The sequence below is a fragment of the Clupea harengus genome, chromosome 5, assembly GCF_900700415.2.
Source record: "Clupea harengus chromosome 5, Ch_v2.0.2, whole genome shotgun sequence".
NCBI lineage: Eukaryota > Metazoa > Chordata > Actinopteri > Clupeiformes > Clupeidae > Clupea > Clupea harengus.
The window spans coordinates 5558833-5580299 of NC_045156.1; the positions used below are offsets into that span (position 1 = coordinate 5558833).

The 21467-nt window shown below is 41.6% G+C and overlaps 1 protein-coding gene across 2 annotated transcripts; it reads right to left on the reverse strand.

Annotated features, from left to right (window-relative positions):
- Positions 1–61: 61 nt before the first annotated feature.
- sfmbt1 (Scm like with four mbt domains 1) lies at positions 62–20382 on the reverse strand. 2 transcript variants are annotated; one of them, XM_012841212.3, is made up of 21 exons: positions 20237–20382; positions 16603–16656; positions 16303–16397; positions 15012–15255; positions 11407–11498; positions 10300–10552; positions 10078–10175; positions 8571–8672; positions 8036–8183; positions 7540–7622; positions 7007–7133; positions 6684–6797; positions 5120–5162; positions 4738–4802; positions 4479–4621; positions 4111–4220; positions 3631–3806; positions 2669–2844; positions 2224–2448; positions 1655–1783; positions 62–1182 (listed from the first exon to the last, which is right to left on the reverse strand). In XM_012841212.3, the coding sequence occupies exons 2-21, from the start codon at positions 16625–16627 to the stop codon at positions 1042–1044; spliced, it is 2589 nt and encodes an 862-aa protein (XP_012696666.1). In that variant the 5' UTR covers positions 16628–16656; positions 20237–20382; the 3' UTR covers positions 62–1041. The 2 variants fall into 2 exon arrangements, with proteins under 2 accessions (XP_012696666.1, XP_031423313.1); XM_031567453.2 differs by having other exon boundaries at positions 16603–16659.
- Between the last annotated feature and the right edge of the window lie 1085 nt (positions 20383–21467).

Consider the following 21467-nt stretch of genomic DNA (forward strand, 5'->3'; position numbering starts at 1 on the left):
ATATTTGGCCAGACACTTACAAAATATCTATCTTTTTATGTATAACAATTAAAAAAACCAATGAGATTAGGTTTTTATTTCACTTTTTCTTTAAATAACAATTGTATTCCACAGACACATATATTCAAAATTAATATAATTTCAGATTTGACCCAGAATGAACAAAAATGAATGCAGCAGGGGTTGATTACAAAACATCTACAAAAATAAAAATAAAAACACACATTGTCTACAGATGCTTAAAGAATAAACATGGGGAACAAAAAGAAACACAAATGGAAGATAAGTTTTGCAAACTACATGAGAAAATACATCCATCTGAGAAATATAGGACTTCCTCTCCACATTTTGCAATTTTACTTCTGCCCGAAATAAAATACAAAACGTACATACAGTCTTCAACATCAATATTACAGGAAAAACAAACAAACAAACAAAACAGACGTATGAAATACTGATTCTTTGCTAGAGCACAAAGGTGTTAAGCCAATGACAAACAAAATGAACAGTGATGTTCTGTTTGTACATAACACATTGACTTTTGTAGGGGGGGGGGGGACCGAACTGATTCGAACACACCATTCCTCTGAAGGAACATCTGATATTTACAATATATACACACTCACCTTTCACTATATACACCTTGCATACCACATACAGTACGTTTTATTGGTCTTTGTGCTTGGATACTTGCATTGTCATCCGCTCTACAGTTGGAAAACTTCATGAGAAGCAAAATGTCCTGAACCTTCAGAGACACTGTATGGACCTGATTTTCCATCTAGGTGTCTGCCTCCACTCCTCAAAAGCAAAAAAGAGCAAGCAGGCAGACAATACTCCTGTAACCCTCTGACTAACCTGTCAATTATCAAGGGAGAAAAGCATATGAAGCCAACAATCCCTTTGAACCCCATGCAATCAACCAATTTGTTTGTGCAGCACTATGTGCAGTTTTTCTTCTTGGGGCTGGGAGAGGGATATACACAATGGACAATTGCGTCGCCGGCCCAAGAGGAGCCTCTGGCTGGGAGTAGCACGCTTTCAGCTGGCAAACTGCTGGTAGAATGCCAGCTTGACTCGTTCAATGTGGTGACACAGTTTGATAGCTGGGCCCAACTTCAGGTCCATACATTCCTGAACAGTGGGCAGGTTGAGTAAAAGCAAGGCCTGCCCATCAATTTCCTGCAAAACATGGGGGGGGGGGGAAGAAAATAAATTAGTGGATCAAAACTGGAGATGCAACCTAGGTCTCACATTCATGATGCCAGCATTACAGTAGGCTATTATCTTGTCAATAGTCATGTGAAGGACAAATTACTTTTTAAAAGCAATTATTTTAACTTTTGATGAGCAAAGCAAAGGAAACTATTTCTTAAAACTTCAAAGGTAAAATCACAAAAGTAACAGAATGTGTAGCTCCAAGAAGTAGTCAGCAATTTGTCATCTTTTTCATTTAAAGCTGGATCATGATTACATAGTCTGAATACAATTTTAGTTTCACACGCTGATTTCAGTCAAGGCTATAATAAATACCAAACTAAAGCACTTTTACACTTATATAACAGTATAGCCCAAGCTACACAGCACTGTTTTTTTTACGGTTTAAACTATACCCAAAAAACCTCATAAATATGGCTATGGATGACTGAAGTACCTGGTCCAGGAAGATGCGTGCCAGCGGAGCACAGTCTGTCGTCCTGATGAAGCGCGCCACGTCTGTCACGCTCCACTCCAGAGGGCTGCTGTCCAAGCACAGCTTCTGGGGTGGCTCGCTGCGGGGGCTCTGTTGAGAGACATCAGACAGACACTCTCAGTGAAGCAGCCCAGAGACGCAGGTGGATAAACCTGGTTTAACTTTAACCCCGTTTCCACACTGACACTTAAATTCCTGTGTAAACTGAACTTCTGTTTTTTTTTCTTTTTTTCCATTGGCAGGTGTGAATATAAAAATTACCACAGCAATCAAACAATACAAAGAGAATGTCACTTTAGGTCCATCGCTCAGCAAGGCAGCAACTTAAGTCACTTTATATGGACACTTTTCTCTTTTTTTAAACTGTAAAGCCAATATTATTCACATAAATATTTAGTCAGTTTTATATGATGTCCATAACATCAGAGAACCACAAAAATGGTGCTCGTAATTGATACAATCCAGTCTGTACACCCAGAAAGTTGACGGTTTTCCCCTAGACACGGCTCACACGACAGGAGGTGACTAACCTTTGGCGAGGGAGGGCGGTTCTCGTCGTCGGAGTAGGAGGGAGAGCGGGCTTTACGCCGCCTGCGAGTGGGACGTGGCGTCTCGGGAGGGGAGGGAGAGGGTGTCGGTGGCTGGGACTTCTTCTCGGAATACTCCGAGTCATCTTGCAGATCATACTGATTCTCCGACCCGGAGTCCTCGCTCAGGGAATCATCCTCGTCCAGATCCTCTTCATCACCACTGCCCTGTGTAGTGACAGCAAATAGAAACAGTGTCAAAACTAAACAGACAGTTTAAACAGCATCAATACATTACCATATGTACCTGTATTAATAGACCCAGGGTGCTCAGTATATTATGTTTCAAGTGAATTAGAAGGTTGCAGGATTTTTGTTCCGTAAACTTCTGGGTACAAACGACCTCAGTGCAAGTGACTGGCAGTTCAGCTTCCATGGGCAGCAGTACCTGTGGTGAACCAGCAGGTGTGTTGTCGACGGAGGCCGTCCGCCTCTTCTTGTGAACAAACAGCTGTTTCCTCCTCTTCCTCCTCCTGCCCAGCTTCTTGCCACCTCCCTCTAGGTTGGAGTGTCCCCCTGGGGGTCTCCCCACACGCCTGCTCTTCTTCTTACCATAGTAATATGCTGAAATAGACATGGGGTATTTAAAACACTGTGTGTCAAAACAGTTTTATTGTTAAAATTACATTTCTTCATTTACCATTCTTACCATAAATGACCCACAGTACAGTGCAAGCATACATTTTAGCAGTATGTATGCTTCCTGGCTAACAAACAAATGACCTTGACATAGTTTTAAAACGCCATAGCTACAAAAAGAATGACAGATATAGCTGCTGAAGTATGTAAGTATGCACTTTATAGAAGGACAAGAAAGAACAGTTCAATAATTCAAATAACCATAAACCTGACCCCCGCCTAGGGCTGAACGATTAATTGCATTTGCGATTTAATCGCGATATGATAGAACGCGATTTTCTAACCGCAACGTTCGCGATTAAAAAACGTGGTCTAAAAAAAAAAAAAAAAAAAAAAAAAAAATTTAAGATGGTACATTTTGCACACGGTGTTTAAAAAGTGCATGCCTAGTGTTTATACTTAAAATGACTTTTTTTAAATTACTTAAATGCACAGTGGCAAAGCCACCGATTTGTTGTTCTTGTTTCTGTAATGAGCAGTTAAATAAAAATGTAAAATGTGGGATAGAATATTTTACACTAAATGTATCTTATATTGTGTTGGTCATATTTAAATCATTCATTACGTTTTGTTGGGGGAAAAAAAAGAGGATAAAAAAAAAAATCGCATATTAAATCGCAATCGCAATATTTTGGTAAAAAATCGCAATTAGATTATTTTCCCAAATCGTTCAGCCCTACCCCCGCCCCCCCCCCTAAAATGGCCACATACTGTATTTGGTCTTGGTGAGCACAGAGCAGTTCTCAGAGCAGCGTTCCAGAACCATCCGTGGGCCGAACAGGTTGGGGCAGCACTCCAGCTTGATGCAGGTCTTCCTGCAGAACTCTGCCACCCGGTCAGCGGTGCGGACGATCTCCACTGTGGCTCTGTAAGTCTTGCCCTTATACCTGCAATCCAGACAAACAATTTCTGGTCAGAGGTCAGAGTCAAAAGCTGCATGGAGAGCAAACACACCCCTGTCCTTGAAACTCTGCAAAGACTGACTGACAAACTTTTTGTTGTCGTTTTGAGATTTAATTTTGTTCATCCAGTTTGGTTATTGTAGCTCTTTTCAGGGAGAAGAATTAATAGTCAGGGCAGACAGTGGAAGAACTGCATTATCAGGATGTGCTGACACTTGCACAGAGGAGAATGGCTGACTAGCACAGACGAGGAGGTCTCGGACTCGTAAACAATTGAGATGGATCTTACTTGGCCTTTAGCGTCTCGCCGTGGCCGTTCCAGCGGCCCTCCTGGTCCAGCTGCAGCTCTCTCAGCACACGGCTCGGCTTGTAGCCCGAGTTTATCAGGAGAGTCAGCACCTGAGGAGGGAGTGTGGGGGGTGGGGAAGAAAACCGGGGCAGGATGGGAGCAAAAATTAAAGCAGATGCATTTACATTTACATTTAGTCATTCAGCAGACGCTTTTGTCCAAAGCGACGTACAGGGGAGATGCATAAAAGAGAGCAATAAAGAAAAAGTATTTGAACCCTTACTATTAACCAATTAGCCATTTTATCAATTCCATGCGTCAAGCTCAGCTCCATCAGTCTATGCCCATGGCAGGCTTGGAGCACTCACCTCCTTCAGCACCAGAACGCAGTTCCCTGGCCCCACACACTGGGGCAGCTCAGCAATGCGACCCTTGTTGAGGTACGGCCCGGAGAAGCAGCGGTGATTGAAGTAGATCTTTGGACAAATGTACTTCCCATTCGCTTGTCCAGCTAGGCACATAGGTCACAGACACAGTTAACCCATGCCTCAAAACATCAAGCCTGAACAAGAGCTGAATGCTGCAGCACCACTTACTATTTACTTATGAAAATTGGACGCCACTCACCAGTGTCTGCCTGGATGTTCACATGCTGCTTGAGGGCGTCAGGAGGACAGTCTTTGGGTGGGACTCTAGGAGGAGAGCAGACTCACAATCAGACATGAGAGCTGCAGCAATTAAAGATTTCCATACATAATAAATACAAAGCACACAAGGTCACATATGCACGCACAGATAACCTCTTATACACTGTCCTACTGAATTATTCCTGATCCTACAGTCCAACATCCAAATTCATACACAGTCCCGAGAGCATGTGCTCATTAAAAAGAGAAAACCGAAGATGTAAGACAAAACTGAGTCACATTTCTAAAATACTAAGATGCAGTGTGCGCACACACACACACACACACACACACACACCCCAATTCCCCATGTTTCAACATACTGTTTCTCAGGCTGCACCACAGCAATTTTCTTCTGCTTCTCCACTGCAAAAAAAGATACGGAGTGTATTGATAAAACCTTCATCATTGACATTTCAGTTTATAGAATGTCCTCTCTGAAGCCTGCTTATAATTCTTAATGTATAGATTTACGGTCAATAATATCCAACATAAGAATGCCTGACTCATTTCTCTTGGGTATGCAAGAGGTATATTAAAACTGTGTGTGTTTGTGTTTGGGGGGGGGGGGAGGGGTTGTGTCCCGTGGCATGGACACATTCGCAGGGGGAAAAAACAAACAAACAAAAAAAAAAAAAAAAAAAACAATTAGAAATGAATGATTGCAGATTATGGTGGGACTTTTGAAACTGCAATCCCAAGAAAGGTCAGCAATAGTACTCCACCTCACTACAATATGGTACTAACACATGTAGCATTCACAATTTCTTTTGATATCAAGTTTTGCTGCTAAGCTTTGTCCTTGAAAGGTTACAAGATGACCTACAATCACAAGGTGACATGTTATAAGGGTATGTCAGTGGAAGAAGAAGATTTGATTTGCAACCATTACATTGAGGATATATGAAAAAGGACAGCGATAACAGTGAACTGTAGATAATAATGTAGTTTTATATTGCAACATTTCCATAATTACTTTGTTAATAGAAAATATATCAATAAAACAAATAACAAACAAAACATTAAAATGTTACAAGAACTGGTAACTTTAATGTTGGGAAATAAATACAAAACAGGACTTTGTCCATGTAGCCTACTTGTTGGTGGCTTCGTCGACATTTAAGGAAAACATGCCGTTTTTTTTTAGCTTTTCCGAAATACCTCTTTTAAACTCTGGTGTTATGCCGTGTGTGTTAAAATAGCGGCATGCTGATTGGATATTGACAGTTTACACACGTCACACACACGGTCAGTTATTGATGCCGGTACATCAGCTGTGGATGTTGCTCCCGGTAAAGGCGTTGTGTGTTGGAGAGCTAGTGGCATATATTAGCTTTCTCGAGCACAAAGTGCAGAAGCAAGCACCTGCTTCTCTTAACTTCTTACACCAGCTACCAAAAGGCTTACTGTCCTTCCCTTCCCATCTCTTCTATCCATGCCCAACGCCATTTATTTTCATGAACTTACTTTCCATCCTACTCTCCTTTGGTGTGATGTCTCTCTACTCGGGCATCTACGCTAGGCAGAGCGATAGAGAAATGTCGGCGTTTGAAGCACATTTTCCCAAGACCCGCCTCAATCTACTTCTGATTGGCTAATACTGTTATTTTGAGAGCGGGAGAGTTGTGCTGCTTTCATTTCATTGGCAGACGAACTCATAAACTCGAAAGTGATGATGATATCGAGACGTGATTTTTTTTTATTATAAAATAATTTTTTTCGCAGCCAAACGCTGCACGCCGGAAATCCGGCACGGTGCCGGAATACTTTAATCCCTGTGTGTGTGTGTGTGTGTGTGTGTGTGTGTGTGTGTGTGTGTACACATGTGTGTATGTACTGTATGTATATATGCATGTGCATGTGTGTGTGAGCGCGTGTAACACTAACCCCGAGGCTTGCGTGGGAACTGCAGTGGGTAACCATTCGTTTCACACCAGCTGACTGGGAAAAGGTCCATGGAGTCCACGTGGGCAATCACCTCTGGGACTGGCTGCTTGAGCCCTGGACCAGCAAAGACACGACAAACAAACAAACAATGGTTCACCATCAGAGAGTCAAAGTTGTGAGATCAGACTGTGGTGCCCGGCAGTTTGGCAGCTGGGGGAGGAGAAAGTTGGTTGGTTGGTTGCAAAATGATGAAAAAAGAAATTCACAAAAAAATAAATAAATAAATAAATAAATAAATATTCACAAAAAAAATTCACTCTCACCTTCCAGTCGGATCCATATATGTTGACCTTTGACCCTGGTGACAGTTGCCACATGGATATTTTCAGGACAGAGGGGATTGACTGCCTCCAGCATCATCGACTCCTTGAAACACTGATCAGATTGCTCCTGAGGGGACAGATAGCAGAAGTCAGGAATAAACATGCCCATCACAACACAAATACACAAAGGTCTTTCACGGGAACCCTGATGATGTAAAAGGTGCCTGAATAACCATCTGCATGTTTGTTTGTGTGTGTGTGTGTGTGTGTGTGTGTGTGTATATGTGTGTGAGAGAGAGAGACTCACAGGTGGGAAACACTGTTGGGGAGCAGCCTCTGCCTCTGTGTGTGTGTGTGTGTGTGTGTGTGTGTGTGTGTGTGTGTGTGTGTGTGTGTGTGTGTGTGAGAGAGAGTGACTCACAGGTGGGAAACACTGTTGGGGAGCAGCCTCTGCCTGTGTGCGTGTGTGTGTGTGTGTGTGCGTGTGTGTGTGTGTGTGTGTGTGTGTGTGTGAGTGAGAGAGAGTGACTCACAGGTGGGAAACACTGTTGGGGAGCAGCCTCTGCCTCGTGCTGCTTCAGATAATCAGCCCAGTCAAAGTCCTGCCCCTGAAAACCTGGAGGCCGAGCAAATAAAACATCACGACTCCATCAGTATGGCCAACACAGAGGTCTAAATAGGCAATCTCCACATGGCTTAATTCATGAGCGATATTATACACTTCAGTACTGTTACTACATCAGTCAAGTTGAGACGTTTTTGGAAACACTTTAACAAAAGACTGATTACAAAAGATATTACTGCATGCACATTTACTAAAGTGCCATTCAAAGTTCAATCCAAACTAACACAGTGACGAGTACACATTTAATCAGCAAATAGTCTCTCTGGGAAAGAAGACCTTGGAGATACCATGTGTGTGTGTGTGTGTGTGTGCGTGTGCGTGTGCGTGTGTGTGGAGTTTACATGTGTGAAGAGTTTATATGTGAGCAGCGTGATGGAGGCTGAGAGTGATGCGAGGCCACACACCAGGAGGGGGGCTCAGCCTCACGCCGTTCTTCAGACTCCACTGGGCGGGGAAGATGCCCGGGCTGTCCCGGTGGCAAAGGAACACGCGACGCTTGGCGTCCTCCCGCAGGTCGTCCATCTCTACTAGGAAGTACTGCTCACCGAACACCTGGGGATGGACAGGGCACAGGCAATGAATAACTTCACATGGTTCCCAATCTGCACTACTAAAGTTGTGTTCTGACCAGACTGTGTAAAAGTTTGGAGACATTTCCAGTGTTTGTGAAAAGGGAAAGGGGGTCTCCCTGAAATCACCTGACTTACCAGGTTGAGTTTACATTTGCACATATGTGCAGAACTCAGTGAAAATAAAACCTTAAAAAAAAAGTACAAGCTGACCTGCTAGAGGGGCGGACTTGGCTTTGCTCTAGTCTAGTGTGGGTGGTGGCACAGGGGCAGAGCTTACAGTGCTACATGAATTATGTAGCGGTGTCAGTGAGGAAAAGGAGAAGAGGAGCTCAAGGGTCATATGGTGGTGGTGGGAAAGTGAGGTTACCTTGGAGACTGTAGCTGGGCTGATGGTGAATGGAGCCGCTGGGTCTACAGCCTCCAGTTTAATTCCCTCAGTGAAACCGTGAGTGTTGATAGCCGGTCGGTCCTTCATACAGGGAGACAAAACAAGCACTCAGGCGCACACACACACAATAACATTATGGATTTGGTCACAGACATACAAAGATAAATTAAGGAGCAGAAGAAGAAAAAAACTGAAAAAAAAAAAAAAACACCACTAGAAAAGATTCACAATTTTCAGGGTCAACCAACAGTCTCAGTTAGCCACCACACTACTTTTCATTGTTCTAGTTTTGCTTGAGGTCACTGCTACTGTTACACAAATTTCAAATCATGATGGTTACAGAGACCATTCTTACCTTAGTATCAGGGTACATTTGCTGAACAAGTCTTGTACAAAGACAAAAAGGCTTCACCTCAAACTGAATTTTTATTCCATATAAAATACTGTCGAGCAATCAGCATTTGTAGGCTACTCTACATTCCATGCTGTACTAATTCAGTGATATACATTTATAGGTTGGCTGTACACCAGTTCCTTAAGTGTGGAGCAGGCCACCGGGGGTGGGGTGGGGGGTTGCAGAGATAAAGCAAAAGGGGGCACGGGCTAAGTTTGAAAAAAAAAAAAAACGCATGAGAAACCTGAACAACCAAAGGCCACATTTTTTTTTACAGCACAGTATCCCATAACTAACCTATTTGGTGATGAGGTTACAGCCTACTTTGTACCTCTATAATATTGTCAGAGCCTACCATTTAGCCTTTATGTTAGAGGAAGAGATATCTAGCCTGATTATTAATACAACGGACAATTGCCTAACATGTACATAGTACACATTGATCACCCAGTGAGAAGTAAAGTGTTTAAATGTTTTAAACAATAATTATATTTGATCAAATAAAATACAAATGTTTAACTGACAAAATAATTTAACTGATTAACGAAATGGCATCTGTATTTTTTCTTCAATTCAAAGTTCAATTACAGGTAGCCTAATATGTGCGTCTCAGCCTTTGCACGGTGGTCGGTGGGGAGGGGCATTTTCTTTCGTTATCAAAGGGGGGCCTGCCATGAAAAGTTTGGCAAGGACTGCTGTAGACTAACTTTAGCTGATGATGAAGTTAAAATAGGTAAGGTTTTGTAGCTTTGGCTGGTAGCAAAACAAATGGAAGCCACTAAAGACGATGGCAAAACATCTGTTGAACATCGGTGTCTGAGCAATGGCAAAAGGAACTAGAGCCAAACATGATCATGAACAAGGGAAATACTACAGCTGTAATGTTAAACATCTGTGCTTCTTTGAAGTACTAGTAGGCCCTGTTATTAACACAACTGATGGATGTCATCTATACAACTGCGCAGTATATTGTAAACAATCACATAGGACAGTCAAAAAGAACAATCTCATCCATGAGGTGCACAGACAATACAAAACCCATCAGGGGGAGTGGGAGCATTCAAGAAAGGCGAGATGTTAGCCTATGCTAACCTTATGGAACTCCTCCGTGATAGTGGAGTCTTGGGGCAGAGAGTTGATTGTTTGCCTGACCTCATTCCACTCCTCCTCAGTACGCAGAGGAAGCAGTGCTGAAACCACAAACACACACACAAAAAGTTTAACCCAGTTTAACCCATTCAATATTTACCCAGTTAATCGTACCATCTCTGGACTATGGACCCTGGCCCTTCCCCATGTGGTGTGAGCACTCACCAGCCGGGGGTCTGAGAGTGCAGCCGCTCTCCTTGGCCCAGCCGGGCAGATGGAGCAGGGAGTTCATGTAGAAGAGCCAGAGGGTGGCGTCCGAATCGGGGAGAGCCTTGGTGCCGTGGTAGCGCAGGCGCAGCCGCCCCCCGACGTTGTCCTCGATGAGGACGGCCCAGGCCACTGCGGGGTCCCTGCTGTCCTGCAGCTCCAGGCTGGTGCCGCTGGCCAGGAGGTCCAGGGGGTTCAGCACGTGTTGGGCCTACGTCGATGGAAAATGAAAATAAACAAACTAATAAATACATTAGAACCAGGCTTGCAACAAATCAGCCCAACTCACTTTAGGGGTGTAAGATGATATTGCGATATTATGTTTTGTGATACTGTATCAATTCTCAGAAACACTGTTGACACTTTACTCAAATTGCACAACATCTAGTGCCATGATGTTGGATGTTACAGAGTGCCAAGACCTACCCAGACAGCCGAAATCGTGGATAGTAGTGAACACTATATATAACCTGTTTTTCCATGTACACACATACCAATGATGAAGTTAAATTGATAAATTACACACAATAAAACACCAACAACAATAACTAATATTACAATTAAACAATAATAACAATATACTGCAATAAAAGTTATGTGAATGCAGTCTTTTTCCTTCCTAGCTCCTTCCTTTGATGAAAACATGAAGGGAACGAGGATGAAATGCAACGAGGATAGAGGAATGAAGGACAGACATAGATGAGAAATGGGATGCGCTTAAAGACATGGGTCACATATTAAGTGCGACGGTGCGGAAAGACTACTCAGAGTGGTGCTGAATTTAAAACTTTTATTAAAATGTTTATCTTTAAAAAATAAATAAAAAAATACACTTTATCTACTTCGTATTACAACTTCAAAATTCTCCCTAGTGAACTATACTGGCAGTCCAGTCCAATAGCCCAGTCACAGTCCAATATATCAACACGCAACCAAGCTGTTATTAAAAATAGTAGACATATTTACACATTCTAAACTGTGAGCCTGAACAAGTCAGGTTCCACTGAACAACTGTCCAACAAGTTTATAAGACCAGCGTAATAAGGGAGTGTCTGGATGACTTACCCCTTCGAGCAGGTGGGCCGGGGCAGCAGTGCAGCTGTCGGAGAGGGCTTTCTCCAGCAGGGCCTCCCAGTCAGGGTGCTTCTCCCGCACACCTACCAACAACCAAAGTTCAAAGGTCAGAGCAACCACGCCTGCGATATCCAACCAAAATAATACAATCAAACTGAAAGGTTTAAGAGGAACATCTGATGGTAGCTGATGACATTACTCAAAGAAAAGAAAAAAAACAATGTAGGCTTTAATAGGTTGAGTAAAAGGAAGCACCAAAGACCATGAGATAACCATTTTGCTTGAATTAATTAGTTCTTTACATCTTTACTCAACATGATGGTTCTTTGATTATGTCAAAAAACCGGAAAGGCAGCTGAATCCACCCAGGGGCCCGTTCGTCGTAGGGTTGAAGCTAAGTTAATCAATTGGCCTTTTAGCCCGTTAAGATTAGCGAGCTGATAGAGAACAGCAAATATCGATTCGTTAACGGCTGATCCGCATCCAAAACATGTGGTTAATTTCAACCAGGCTAAACTTATCAGGGCTATTGTCCTACTTCAAAAGGCAGGAAAGGTCGATCACCAAAACAAGGATTTTCTAACGGTATAATGGTTCTAAACTCAAAGAAAAGGGCTCTTTTTTTCTCCGTTGGCGAGCAGGAGATGAACATGAACGCTTATGAAGAATACAAGACCATAATCGTGGCCAAATTCAACACCGCCACCGCTGTGAGAGCAAGGTGTGTTGGGATGTTTATAGGGTGATATCTATGTATGAATACCTGACGGCAAGTGTCAACTGGTACAGAGGATCCCTCTACCGGTTAGAAACTGCAAGGTTGCTAGGTTGAATCCCCTCACCTCCTGACCGATATAGTTTTACATTTTCTTGTAAGTCGCTTTGAATAAAAGCGTCTGTTAAATGACTAAATGTATTAATAACAAATGCAATAAATTGAAGCAGTGAAAATAAATTGTCTGTATTTCTCTCTATTCTTATCATGAGTCCACCTTAATAATTTTCTACAATAAGCTCGTCTCGAGCCCATTCTTATCTTCGCCACAATATGCTATGGTGTACTAATAACGCTCATATAATTATGAGTGCTTTGTTCTCATCACCGACACTACAAAAATGTATCACTCGCAAAAAAGCGCAAGACAGTCAATGTTCGACTGTGGTGTTTGCAATAAATGACTCGAGAAGGTCTTGTAAATGAATGATTCCTTGTCGGCTGAATCGGTAGCGCTCATACAAGAATAATGGATCTTGGCGATCGCAAAGAACTCTCTCCCTCCGCTAATCTATCTAATATCAGTCCTTGGTCAATGGGATCGCTCCTTTTTCCGGGGGTGTGGCAAGCTTATCCAGCTACACTTGAGTTAGCCTGCGCTGGAGCAGGTTAGTGCTAATCGATATGTTACTATGGTGATTTATCAAAAGTTGCTTCCACGAACCAAAAAGAGGGGCCTTTTTTTTATCTTAGCCTGAAAATTAGCTCGCTAAACCGCTTAGCGAGCTATGACGAATACCCCCCAGGTGTGATAAGGTAACTACCGAATCTATTAGCAGACTGCTTGTAGCTCAATGACATTCATCCCCAGTCATCATCGGACGTCCATTATGGTGCCTGTTAATCAAACTTTCAACTCGGGTTTGTGTAAAAGGGTTGAAATACAAGCTAAAATTAGGTACCCCGATATATTTTTATTTTCATTGCAGGATTATCCTAGAGGAGGCAGGTAACATTTGCAATTGACCCCGTGTTTACTTTCCTCACTGACACAGAAGATGTCAAATGATGTCAAAGATGAAAAAAAATTAAAGACCGCATCAATCAAAGCTCAGCTTTAGGAAGGGAAGAGATACGGGACCAGGAGGGGAAGGAGATGGGAGATGAGAGAGGAAGAGCAGGCACTGTGCTCAGGATAGGATTAGCAACATGAATTTTCCGATGTTTCATGATCATTTCAGGCTCTTCTGCATTTCCAGATTGGGGCATGGATCTTTCATTGCGACATTTAACCTAATCCTGATGCATTAGTGCTTGACAGATTTATGCCACTGTGCACTGACATGGTTTTAAAACTACTGTTAGCCAATTTCTGCCCTTCAAACGTCTTTAAAAGCCACATATGGGTGGTTGACAGGACATGACGTTCATGACGTTCATGGTTCAGAGCATCAAAACACAAATAAATCCACATGTAATTACTCAAAAAACGTTTGTATATATTGTTCAGAACCTGCTGCTTTATGTGAACACTCTGAACATCCATGTAAATCACTCACTTTTAAACAATTTTCAACCAAACAAGAAAAAGCTCATATGGTGTGACTGTCCCAAGCACGTTTCACAAAGTCTAAACTTGAACAAAATTAAGAAAAATAAATGCAACTCTCCTCAGTTAAGTACAGAACAATAACACAGATGTCTATTTGTGAGTCCAGACATATTATTTTGAGGCAATTGTTCAGTGAGGAAGAACAGAAAATATCTCAGAAGGACATGGACGGTTAACAAGGTGAGGTACCTCTTGCTATTTTTTCAATAAATCAAATCTATTTGACACATCAGTACCATTCCCCAGTGTCACACTTCTTACATAAAAATGCCAAAGATAAATTACTTTTTTTGTCCTCACTTTTACATCTATGTTAACATGTGGCAGTGGGTACACTGTTTGGATGCTCGTGTATAAACAGAATGTCCAATGTTGTACATTGATGAAACTAAATGCACTAAACATGTAGGGTCATACCACATGAGCTTTCATGCACTTATCCTATTACATACATGTAAATCAGGGAAATACTATTTTGTTTTCAAGGGGGTGGGGGGTGCATGCCACCGAACCCCCCTAGCAAGCTCAGTTTTTGGACATATTCCTTTTAAAATAAATATTAGAACACTGAAAAACCTGTAAAAAACACTAAAAAACCTGTAATTAATCTGAAAGTTTCAATATGTGTTTTTAAAATGAGTTATTCCAATCTAAAATTATTTGTGATAACACTCTAAAATGTTTCAGAGGTTTAAATCTCTGCATGTTCATGAACAACACATAATCCTACAAAAAAATACTTGTAAATTTACTTCTGCAGCAATAACTTGAACATATTTTGATGTTACAGTTTATGCAAAGCGGAAACAATTAGCATTCAGAATAGAAACCCCAAAGGGCAGATACTTCTCAGATGACGATTTGTTGAAGAAGAATTTTATCCTGCCAATTTGTAAAAATAGGGCACTCATGATTTAACTATTCTTTCTTTTAAACAAGTTCTTGGTACAGAAAAAAACACACATTTACTACAGTGAAATCACATCGATGTGAGGACATAACACAGGAACTGAATATTTTTTTGTGCTTTTCCAGGACATTGTAGGCAAGTTAAGCAAATATTAATTTGTTTATGCAAATGCCAATAAAAACCATGTATTTCCATAGCTAATAATTAGAGTTGTTATGCAAGTATGCCTCAAAGACATATATTAGTCATAAAATATGTGCATCATTTCAGTGAGCCTGAGATCTATAAAAGAGAACACAGAAGGCCAAAATGCCTCTTTGGGTATTCATTGAAAAAACAATTGCCCGTTCTGCACTTACCCTCTGGGGGTTTCATTGGGTGCTCCTGCTGTCGACTCCATCCTAGTGGGTGAAGGTTGGCCGTCATAATGTCGCACCAGAAGTCGGCGCGTCGGTCATCCTGGTAACCCTCGTAGCGCAGGAGCAGCAGCTGTCCGCAGGTGGTGATGATGGTGGCCACCCAGTACACCCCGTCTGCCTCGCCGCGCACACTCACCTCCAGTTTCATGCCGGGGGCAAGGCCTGTCTGAAGACCCTGGTCCACCTGCGGGGCAGGGGGATAGGAAGAGGGTCAGATGTTTTGTCAAGAGTACTAGTGAATAGTCCTGTTCCCGAGGAACCCTAAATGTTTTAGGTATTTCACTACTTTTGTTAGAAATAAATGTTTTCATTCCCGTTCCAAGCAGCAGTTTATCCATGTCAAACATGGAATTAAGCCATGAGGGTAATAATCATGCATTTCATGTTTTAAATAAACTAAAGTTAAGTAAAAAGACAAGCACACTGAATGGTATCCATAGCAACGATTGTCATTGTGTAACCCAGTGAGGCAGAAAGTTATCACAGAAAAATATTGAATACTTTTCCTGCCTTGCAGCATTTTATTTTCATGATTGAGCTCATCAGATGATTACATGGCCCTTGATTAACAAAATAACGCATGTTGGGTCTCCAGGGGTGAGAAACGTCTGAATAGGCACAGGGTCTAACTACTCAGATTCAGTCTATTTGGGGTTGTAATAGCAAGCTCACCGCTTACTTTGCAAAAGTGAAAGAAGGCTGTGGTTAGTCAGGAGATATAAAACAGCTTACAGCAAAACCCTGTATTGAGGGCAGCATCACTGCACTGGCAGTAGGGCTGTTATAGACATGTTCTACTGCCTCAGCAACAGCTTAGAAAAGTTGTTTTTCCAACACCTCACTAGACTGGAGGGAAATGTCGAGGGTGGGGGTGCATGTAGTAGAGATGGAGGAGCTCACAAGAGCACGTATGACAATGGGCATAATTATCTATGAATAGAAGCACTTTCTGAGAATAGCTTAGGAGACCCAGACAAAGATGCAGGCAGGTAAACGGCTTTGCTCTGATTATCAAAAGGTTCTGGACAAAATGAAAAGAATGTCCTTTCAAGTAAATCAAAGACAGCTCGCGGGACTTTTTCCCCCTCAAATCTTGTGCTTAGATTAGATTCTTAGAAAAACGTCTAACAAAGGGAAATATTTCTATTCTTTAAAACTCACGATAATAAATAATGGTATTTCTTGTTCACATACAGCCCATTCATTTATACAGTGCTACTGATTTACTCACATGCTTGAAAGCATGATGTGGGACTGACAGGGTGCCATTCTCCTCCAAGTATTCGTCCCAGTTGAAGTCAGACACATCCTGACCAGAGTCACCATCTGTGAGAGAGCACAGGAAATTATGTTCTTTATTCTTTGCAAAAAGCATGAGGGATCTCCCGATGCTCCATCACAGCGCAGCACTTACACCTACTTCATAGTGATTACACAGCTCACACCCCCCCAAAATGTCCTGCTCCATCAGCAGTGCTTTTGCACACGTATTCTGACAGCACACTGAAAGATGTTGCAGTGCTAAACTCACCTGACTCCAGTGGTTCATGGCTCATGTTGGCTCCCCCTATAGACTGTCTAACAGCTGCTACAGAGAGAGGAGGGAGAGGGGGAAAAAGAGAGAGCGAAACAAAAGAAAACAGATTAGTGAGGTAAAAAAAAAAAAAATTTGACTTTCTAAGAAGTAAAGTCAATGTTGAAGATTTCTAAAACAAGGGGGGGACGGGACGGGACGCACGCTCTTTATCACTACACATTGAATAGCCTTGGTGATGCATCAGGCTAAAAAATAAGCATGATGAATATCCTTACACATATATGCCCTTAAAGAAATATCCAAGCCCTACAACTTAATGTCAAACACTGCACATGTTAGCAGACTAAAAAGAACAAAAAGGCTGTGTACAGAGGGGGATATTCAGCGTTGATCTGAGAAAGGGGTGGGCCCTTGCCTCATTCGAATGTGTGTGTGTTGGAGGGAGTATAGAGAAGAGGGGAGGTTCTTTACACAAGGCTTTGCCAGTTTACAAATAGAATTGTGACAACAGAGGGTCTGCTGGTTAAAAAAATTTAAATAAAAGAATGAATCTGCTTGAGGCCGTATATATGAATTCCACATGCAACTCCTGCCTACTCCATATGCAAGATATTTGATATCTGATTTGACAACTCTATAAGGCTCCATATAACCCCAGGAAAAAAAAAAGAACAAAAAACTAAAATCAGCATAGCCTACACCTCAACTACCAGAATGATATTAGCCGGGATAAATTCAGATGATCTGATTTCACACAAACAAACAATTAGTTGGATTGCCTTGAGCACCATCCACTTCATCCTACATATTTTTCACAAAAAGGTGAAGAAAAAAAAAGAAAAAAACAAGCTTCCAGTCAAATTCTACATGAGAGCTGATATTTGAGAAAATGCTTGTTCTGTGTGTGTCAATGTGTGGCAAAGGACAATGTGAGTCATCTACAGATGTGGATGTGCTAAAGAATTCTTAGCAGGGATGTGCTAGCTTCAATGATGATCTATTCAGACAGTTGGGCTGTCAAACCGTCTTTGTTGAGCTTTGACGTCTCTATTTAAACAGAGACCGGAGTGGGATGGCTGGTCTGTGACAGCCCCTTGGTGTCCGCGACCTGGAGCTGGGCTGGGATCAGCTCATTCAATCCCTTTGGACCCCTCAGCCCCCAACTCCCCCCTCCCAAAAAAAACCTACAGCTATGTTGGGATCAGGAGGGACAGCCAGCATCGAGAGGCACATTGTGCTGGAGGTCACTCTTGTTTTCAATAGGCAAGACAATGAAAAGATCAGTATGGCCAGTTAAATAGAGACCTGTCCATCACATTGCTATTTCGCTGTTTATTTTTAATAAACATACTTGGCCACATCAGGGATACATCACAAGTGCATTCATATATCTAATATCTGAATATATATGGCAAAAATGCCATTGATATAATTGATGGAATTAAGTTCTCGTCATGAAGAGATAGCCTCAGTTCCATTTACTGGGCAGAAACAATGTTACAATGAACAAAACAGGTAATCATCTTCACTTAACAGATATAGATACAACAACCCCCCCCCCCCCCCCCCCACCACTGACAATAACTACCCACACAAACACCTGTCCACTTATGCAAACGACCATAAATCTTGCGTCTGCTCTTTCATTCAAAGTGCTGGCTCAACCAGTGACTCCCAAACTTCTCATGGCAGTCCCCTTTTGACAAATGTACCCCTGACCCCCCAGCACCACCACCATGCAAAGACTGAGACACTCACATATTACCCCCAATTTAACTTGGACTAGAAAACAGATGCCCATCAACTGTTGCATAACTTTTCTTAAACACTGATTCTACATTTTAATTAAATTAATTTTTGTATTTAATTGAATTAAATCACATTATTTTATTTGATCAAAGCTCGTTAAAAACATTTATGCATTTTAACTTTTCACAGGTGCATGTTCGTTGTATTAATAATTAGGCTAGCTATCCCTTCTAACATATGGGCCCTGACCATATTATACACACACACACACACATATATATATATATATGAGTATATATTTATAGGCTATAAACACATCACCAAATAGATAAGTTATGGGCTACTATGCTGGCAGAACACTGACATACAAAATTTGACCTATAGTTGGTTGTTTTTCTCAACAACAAAATTGTACCCGCCACCCGCGTCCCCTTGCTGTAAGTACGCGCCCCTGGGGGGCCCGACCCACACTTTGAGAGCCACTGAGCTATACACCAAAAGCATGCCTGATGTTCTACCACTGACATTAAGTTCCCGGAGAGTTAAGATCATCCATTTTCTTCAGACCTCCATGCGGACATACACATTTAGACAAGATGCAGTGTGTGTGACCTCACGCTATCATATTACTTTAAACATATTAGGCCTCTGAAAGTGAAGTGTCAAAACATTACACTACCGTCAAACGTGATTCCCGATCTGAAAGGGGAATGCTACCGTAGAGTTTACACGCAAACAAGTTTGGGGACTTCGGAGGTAGCCTACACATCAACACTAATATGCGCGGAACAATGACTAAAACTGAACCGCTATAGGGCTTCAGCATGTCATGCTTGCAAACTGATAACTAAAAAAAGCATTTTCTTTGTTCAAATTGTAGGTTACACAAACTGATTGGTTAAAGTAGACATAACTGACCACTCTTTTAAACTATCACGGTTTCTCTGCTTTCCAGTCTTTAAGACGTTAAAATCAATTTAAACCCCTGTCTCCAATATGCCAACACATTTTAACTATTTCAAGTGTGGTAGATACTCTATATACTATTTTTACGTGCCCAATCCATTTAAAATGAACCACTGCAATGTCAAAAGACTAGCTGCCATTTATTTATTGCTCATGCACAATGGAAGTAACATTGCTGACTAACACCAAGATAGCCCAATGCAAGTTATGTAACTTAGGGAGTTGGTACATGGTGTGTATTATAATGACCCTTTGACAATGATAGTCGAAATAAAGTTCTAATAACGTTAACTTACTGTCTTTGATCAGACCCTTCACTGAAACTGAAATAAAAACAACTTCGGACTCGTCTGAAGGACTTGACGTTATGCAATAACGTTACACCCTAACATCACTGCAATGTCAAAATTTGGAGATGCACATATCGAGGATGCTGTAAAGGCAGTTATGAGTATTTTATAAAGACAAGGTTGTAGGTGGATTCAATCCTGTAAAAACGCAATGTTCGGCTACACGCTAGCAAGATTAAGCCAATGCATTTCAGACATTCGCGCCGATTATCCAACTTTCATGCCGGAAGATAAAGGAGAGAGGAACATATCGATTGTTCAAAAACAATTTAGTAATTTACATTGTTTATTAAAATGCAACATAGCTGGACAACACTGACTCGAGTGCGGCTGAATCGGCACATGCTAAAAACGCCTGTAACCAAGTCAAGTTACGGAAACGTCATAGCTTGAGCAATATAGCTAGCAAGCAATAAGGGCGCTTGCACTCAACCGAGCCCAAGTCATCTTTTTTGGAGACGGGAAAAAAGATGCAGACAGCACTAAATGGTTTGCTAATGTCTTATCCTGTAAGTACATATAATGTAACATGTAAATATTTGGTAACAAAATGCGTGTCTTACCAGTAAGGAGTTTTTCAAGTCGGTTTTTGATGCAGTGTCTTTTTCCGCCTAGCCGTCCACGACCTCATTCCAATATGGCACAAACTGCCACTGCGCATGTTCTGCCGCCTAGCTTCACATCCACGTTCTAAGCCTGGGTAGCAGATATTGTCGGCTTTCAGCGAATAAAAAAGGACTTGTCACGTCAATGGAAAATAAGGAATTCTATATGTAAAACAATTCTTACAACAGAAAGAATTTGCAACATTCTCAAAGCAGTCAAACAAACTGTTCATATTACATTGAAACTGATTAGGTTGTCGTCTATTTTTAGATATTTTAAGGCTGCCAATTAAATCCAACTCTAATCGTTGAACGAACCTGTTTGGTCACTGCTTAGTCATATACTTCTCTTTTTTAACGCAGTATAAATAAGTTAGATGCTGGACTTGCAAAACGAGAGAAAAAAAAAATTCAGTTAATCGGCTGGGACATCAAACTATGTTTCCTTTCTCCCTTTGTCCGATGCCATTATTTATTAGCCTATGACTGCCATACATACGCTACAACTACTAGTATGTGCAGAATTACGCCGCAGTGTGGGAAGCCTCGCCAAGTCTGATCAGTTATTTTACCCTTATGTTTCCCAGAAACATCTAACGTAGAGAGCATATTTCCATTGCCTATAACAGTCGACGAATTCATTCATGTCTGTCAGTTAAACTAGACGAAAGAAATATGGGCTACTTGAATGTAAAGGCTGTAGTCCTGGATGTTGTGGCGGCATAGCTTTTTCAACGCATTTCTTATGTGTATTCTGCAACCTTCGACTCAGTTCAACTGGGTCACATATTTCAGGCATAGCTGGGTTGCGTTCTATGTGCCATAGAATATGCAGTTGTATTAATGTGTATGTTTTTTAAACAATGACCACCAATGGAATAGGCTACCCCCGTCAGTTAGGAGTTTATTGTGAACTCCTCGTGATCGTGACCAACGGACGAAATCGTAGCCTGCTGTTAACCATCATACATTTAAAAAGGTCGTGTTGTAGACCTGAGAGTTTGACACGCCGAGGATTTTCGCAGGCTACACCTAGACCCATTTTGCATCAACTGAAAGGCGGAGTTGTTTTAAGCCATTCACTTAAAAAACGAAGCTATTGCAACAAAGACAAATGTGGGCGAGTGTCTGGAATATTCTATACAATAGCCTAGCCCACGTCTTAAATTAGAGCCTCATATTTTTGACT

Bases quoted from the DNA above. Each gene is read 5' to 3' on its own strand.
- sfmbt1 (XM_012841212.3), bottom strand. From the start codon at position 16,627: ATGAGCCATGAACCACTGGAGTCAG. The intron at 15,256-16,302 runs GTGAGTAAATCA...CCTGCCCCGCAG, and splicing joins CACATCATGCTTTCAAGCAT to GTGGACCAGGGTCTTCAGAC. The intron at 4,221-4,478 runs GTGAGTGCTCCA...CTCCCTCCTCAG, and splicing joins GCGTTCTGGTGCTGAAGGAG to GTGCTGACTCTCCTGATAAA.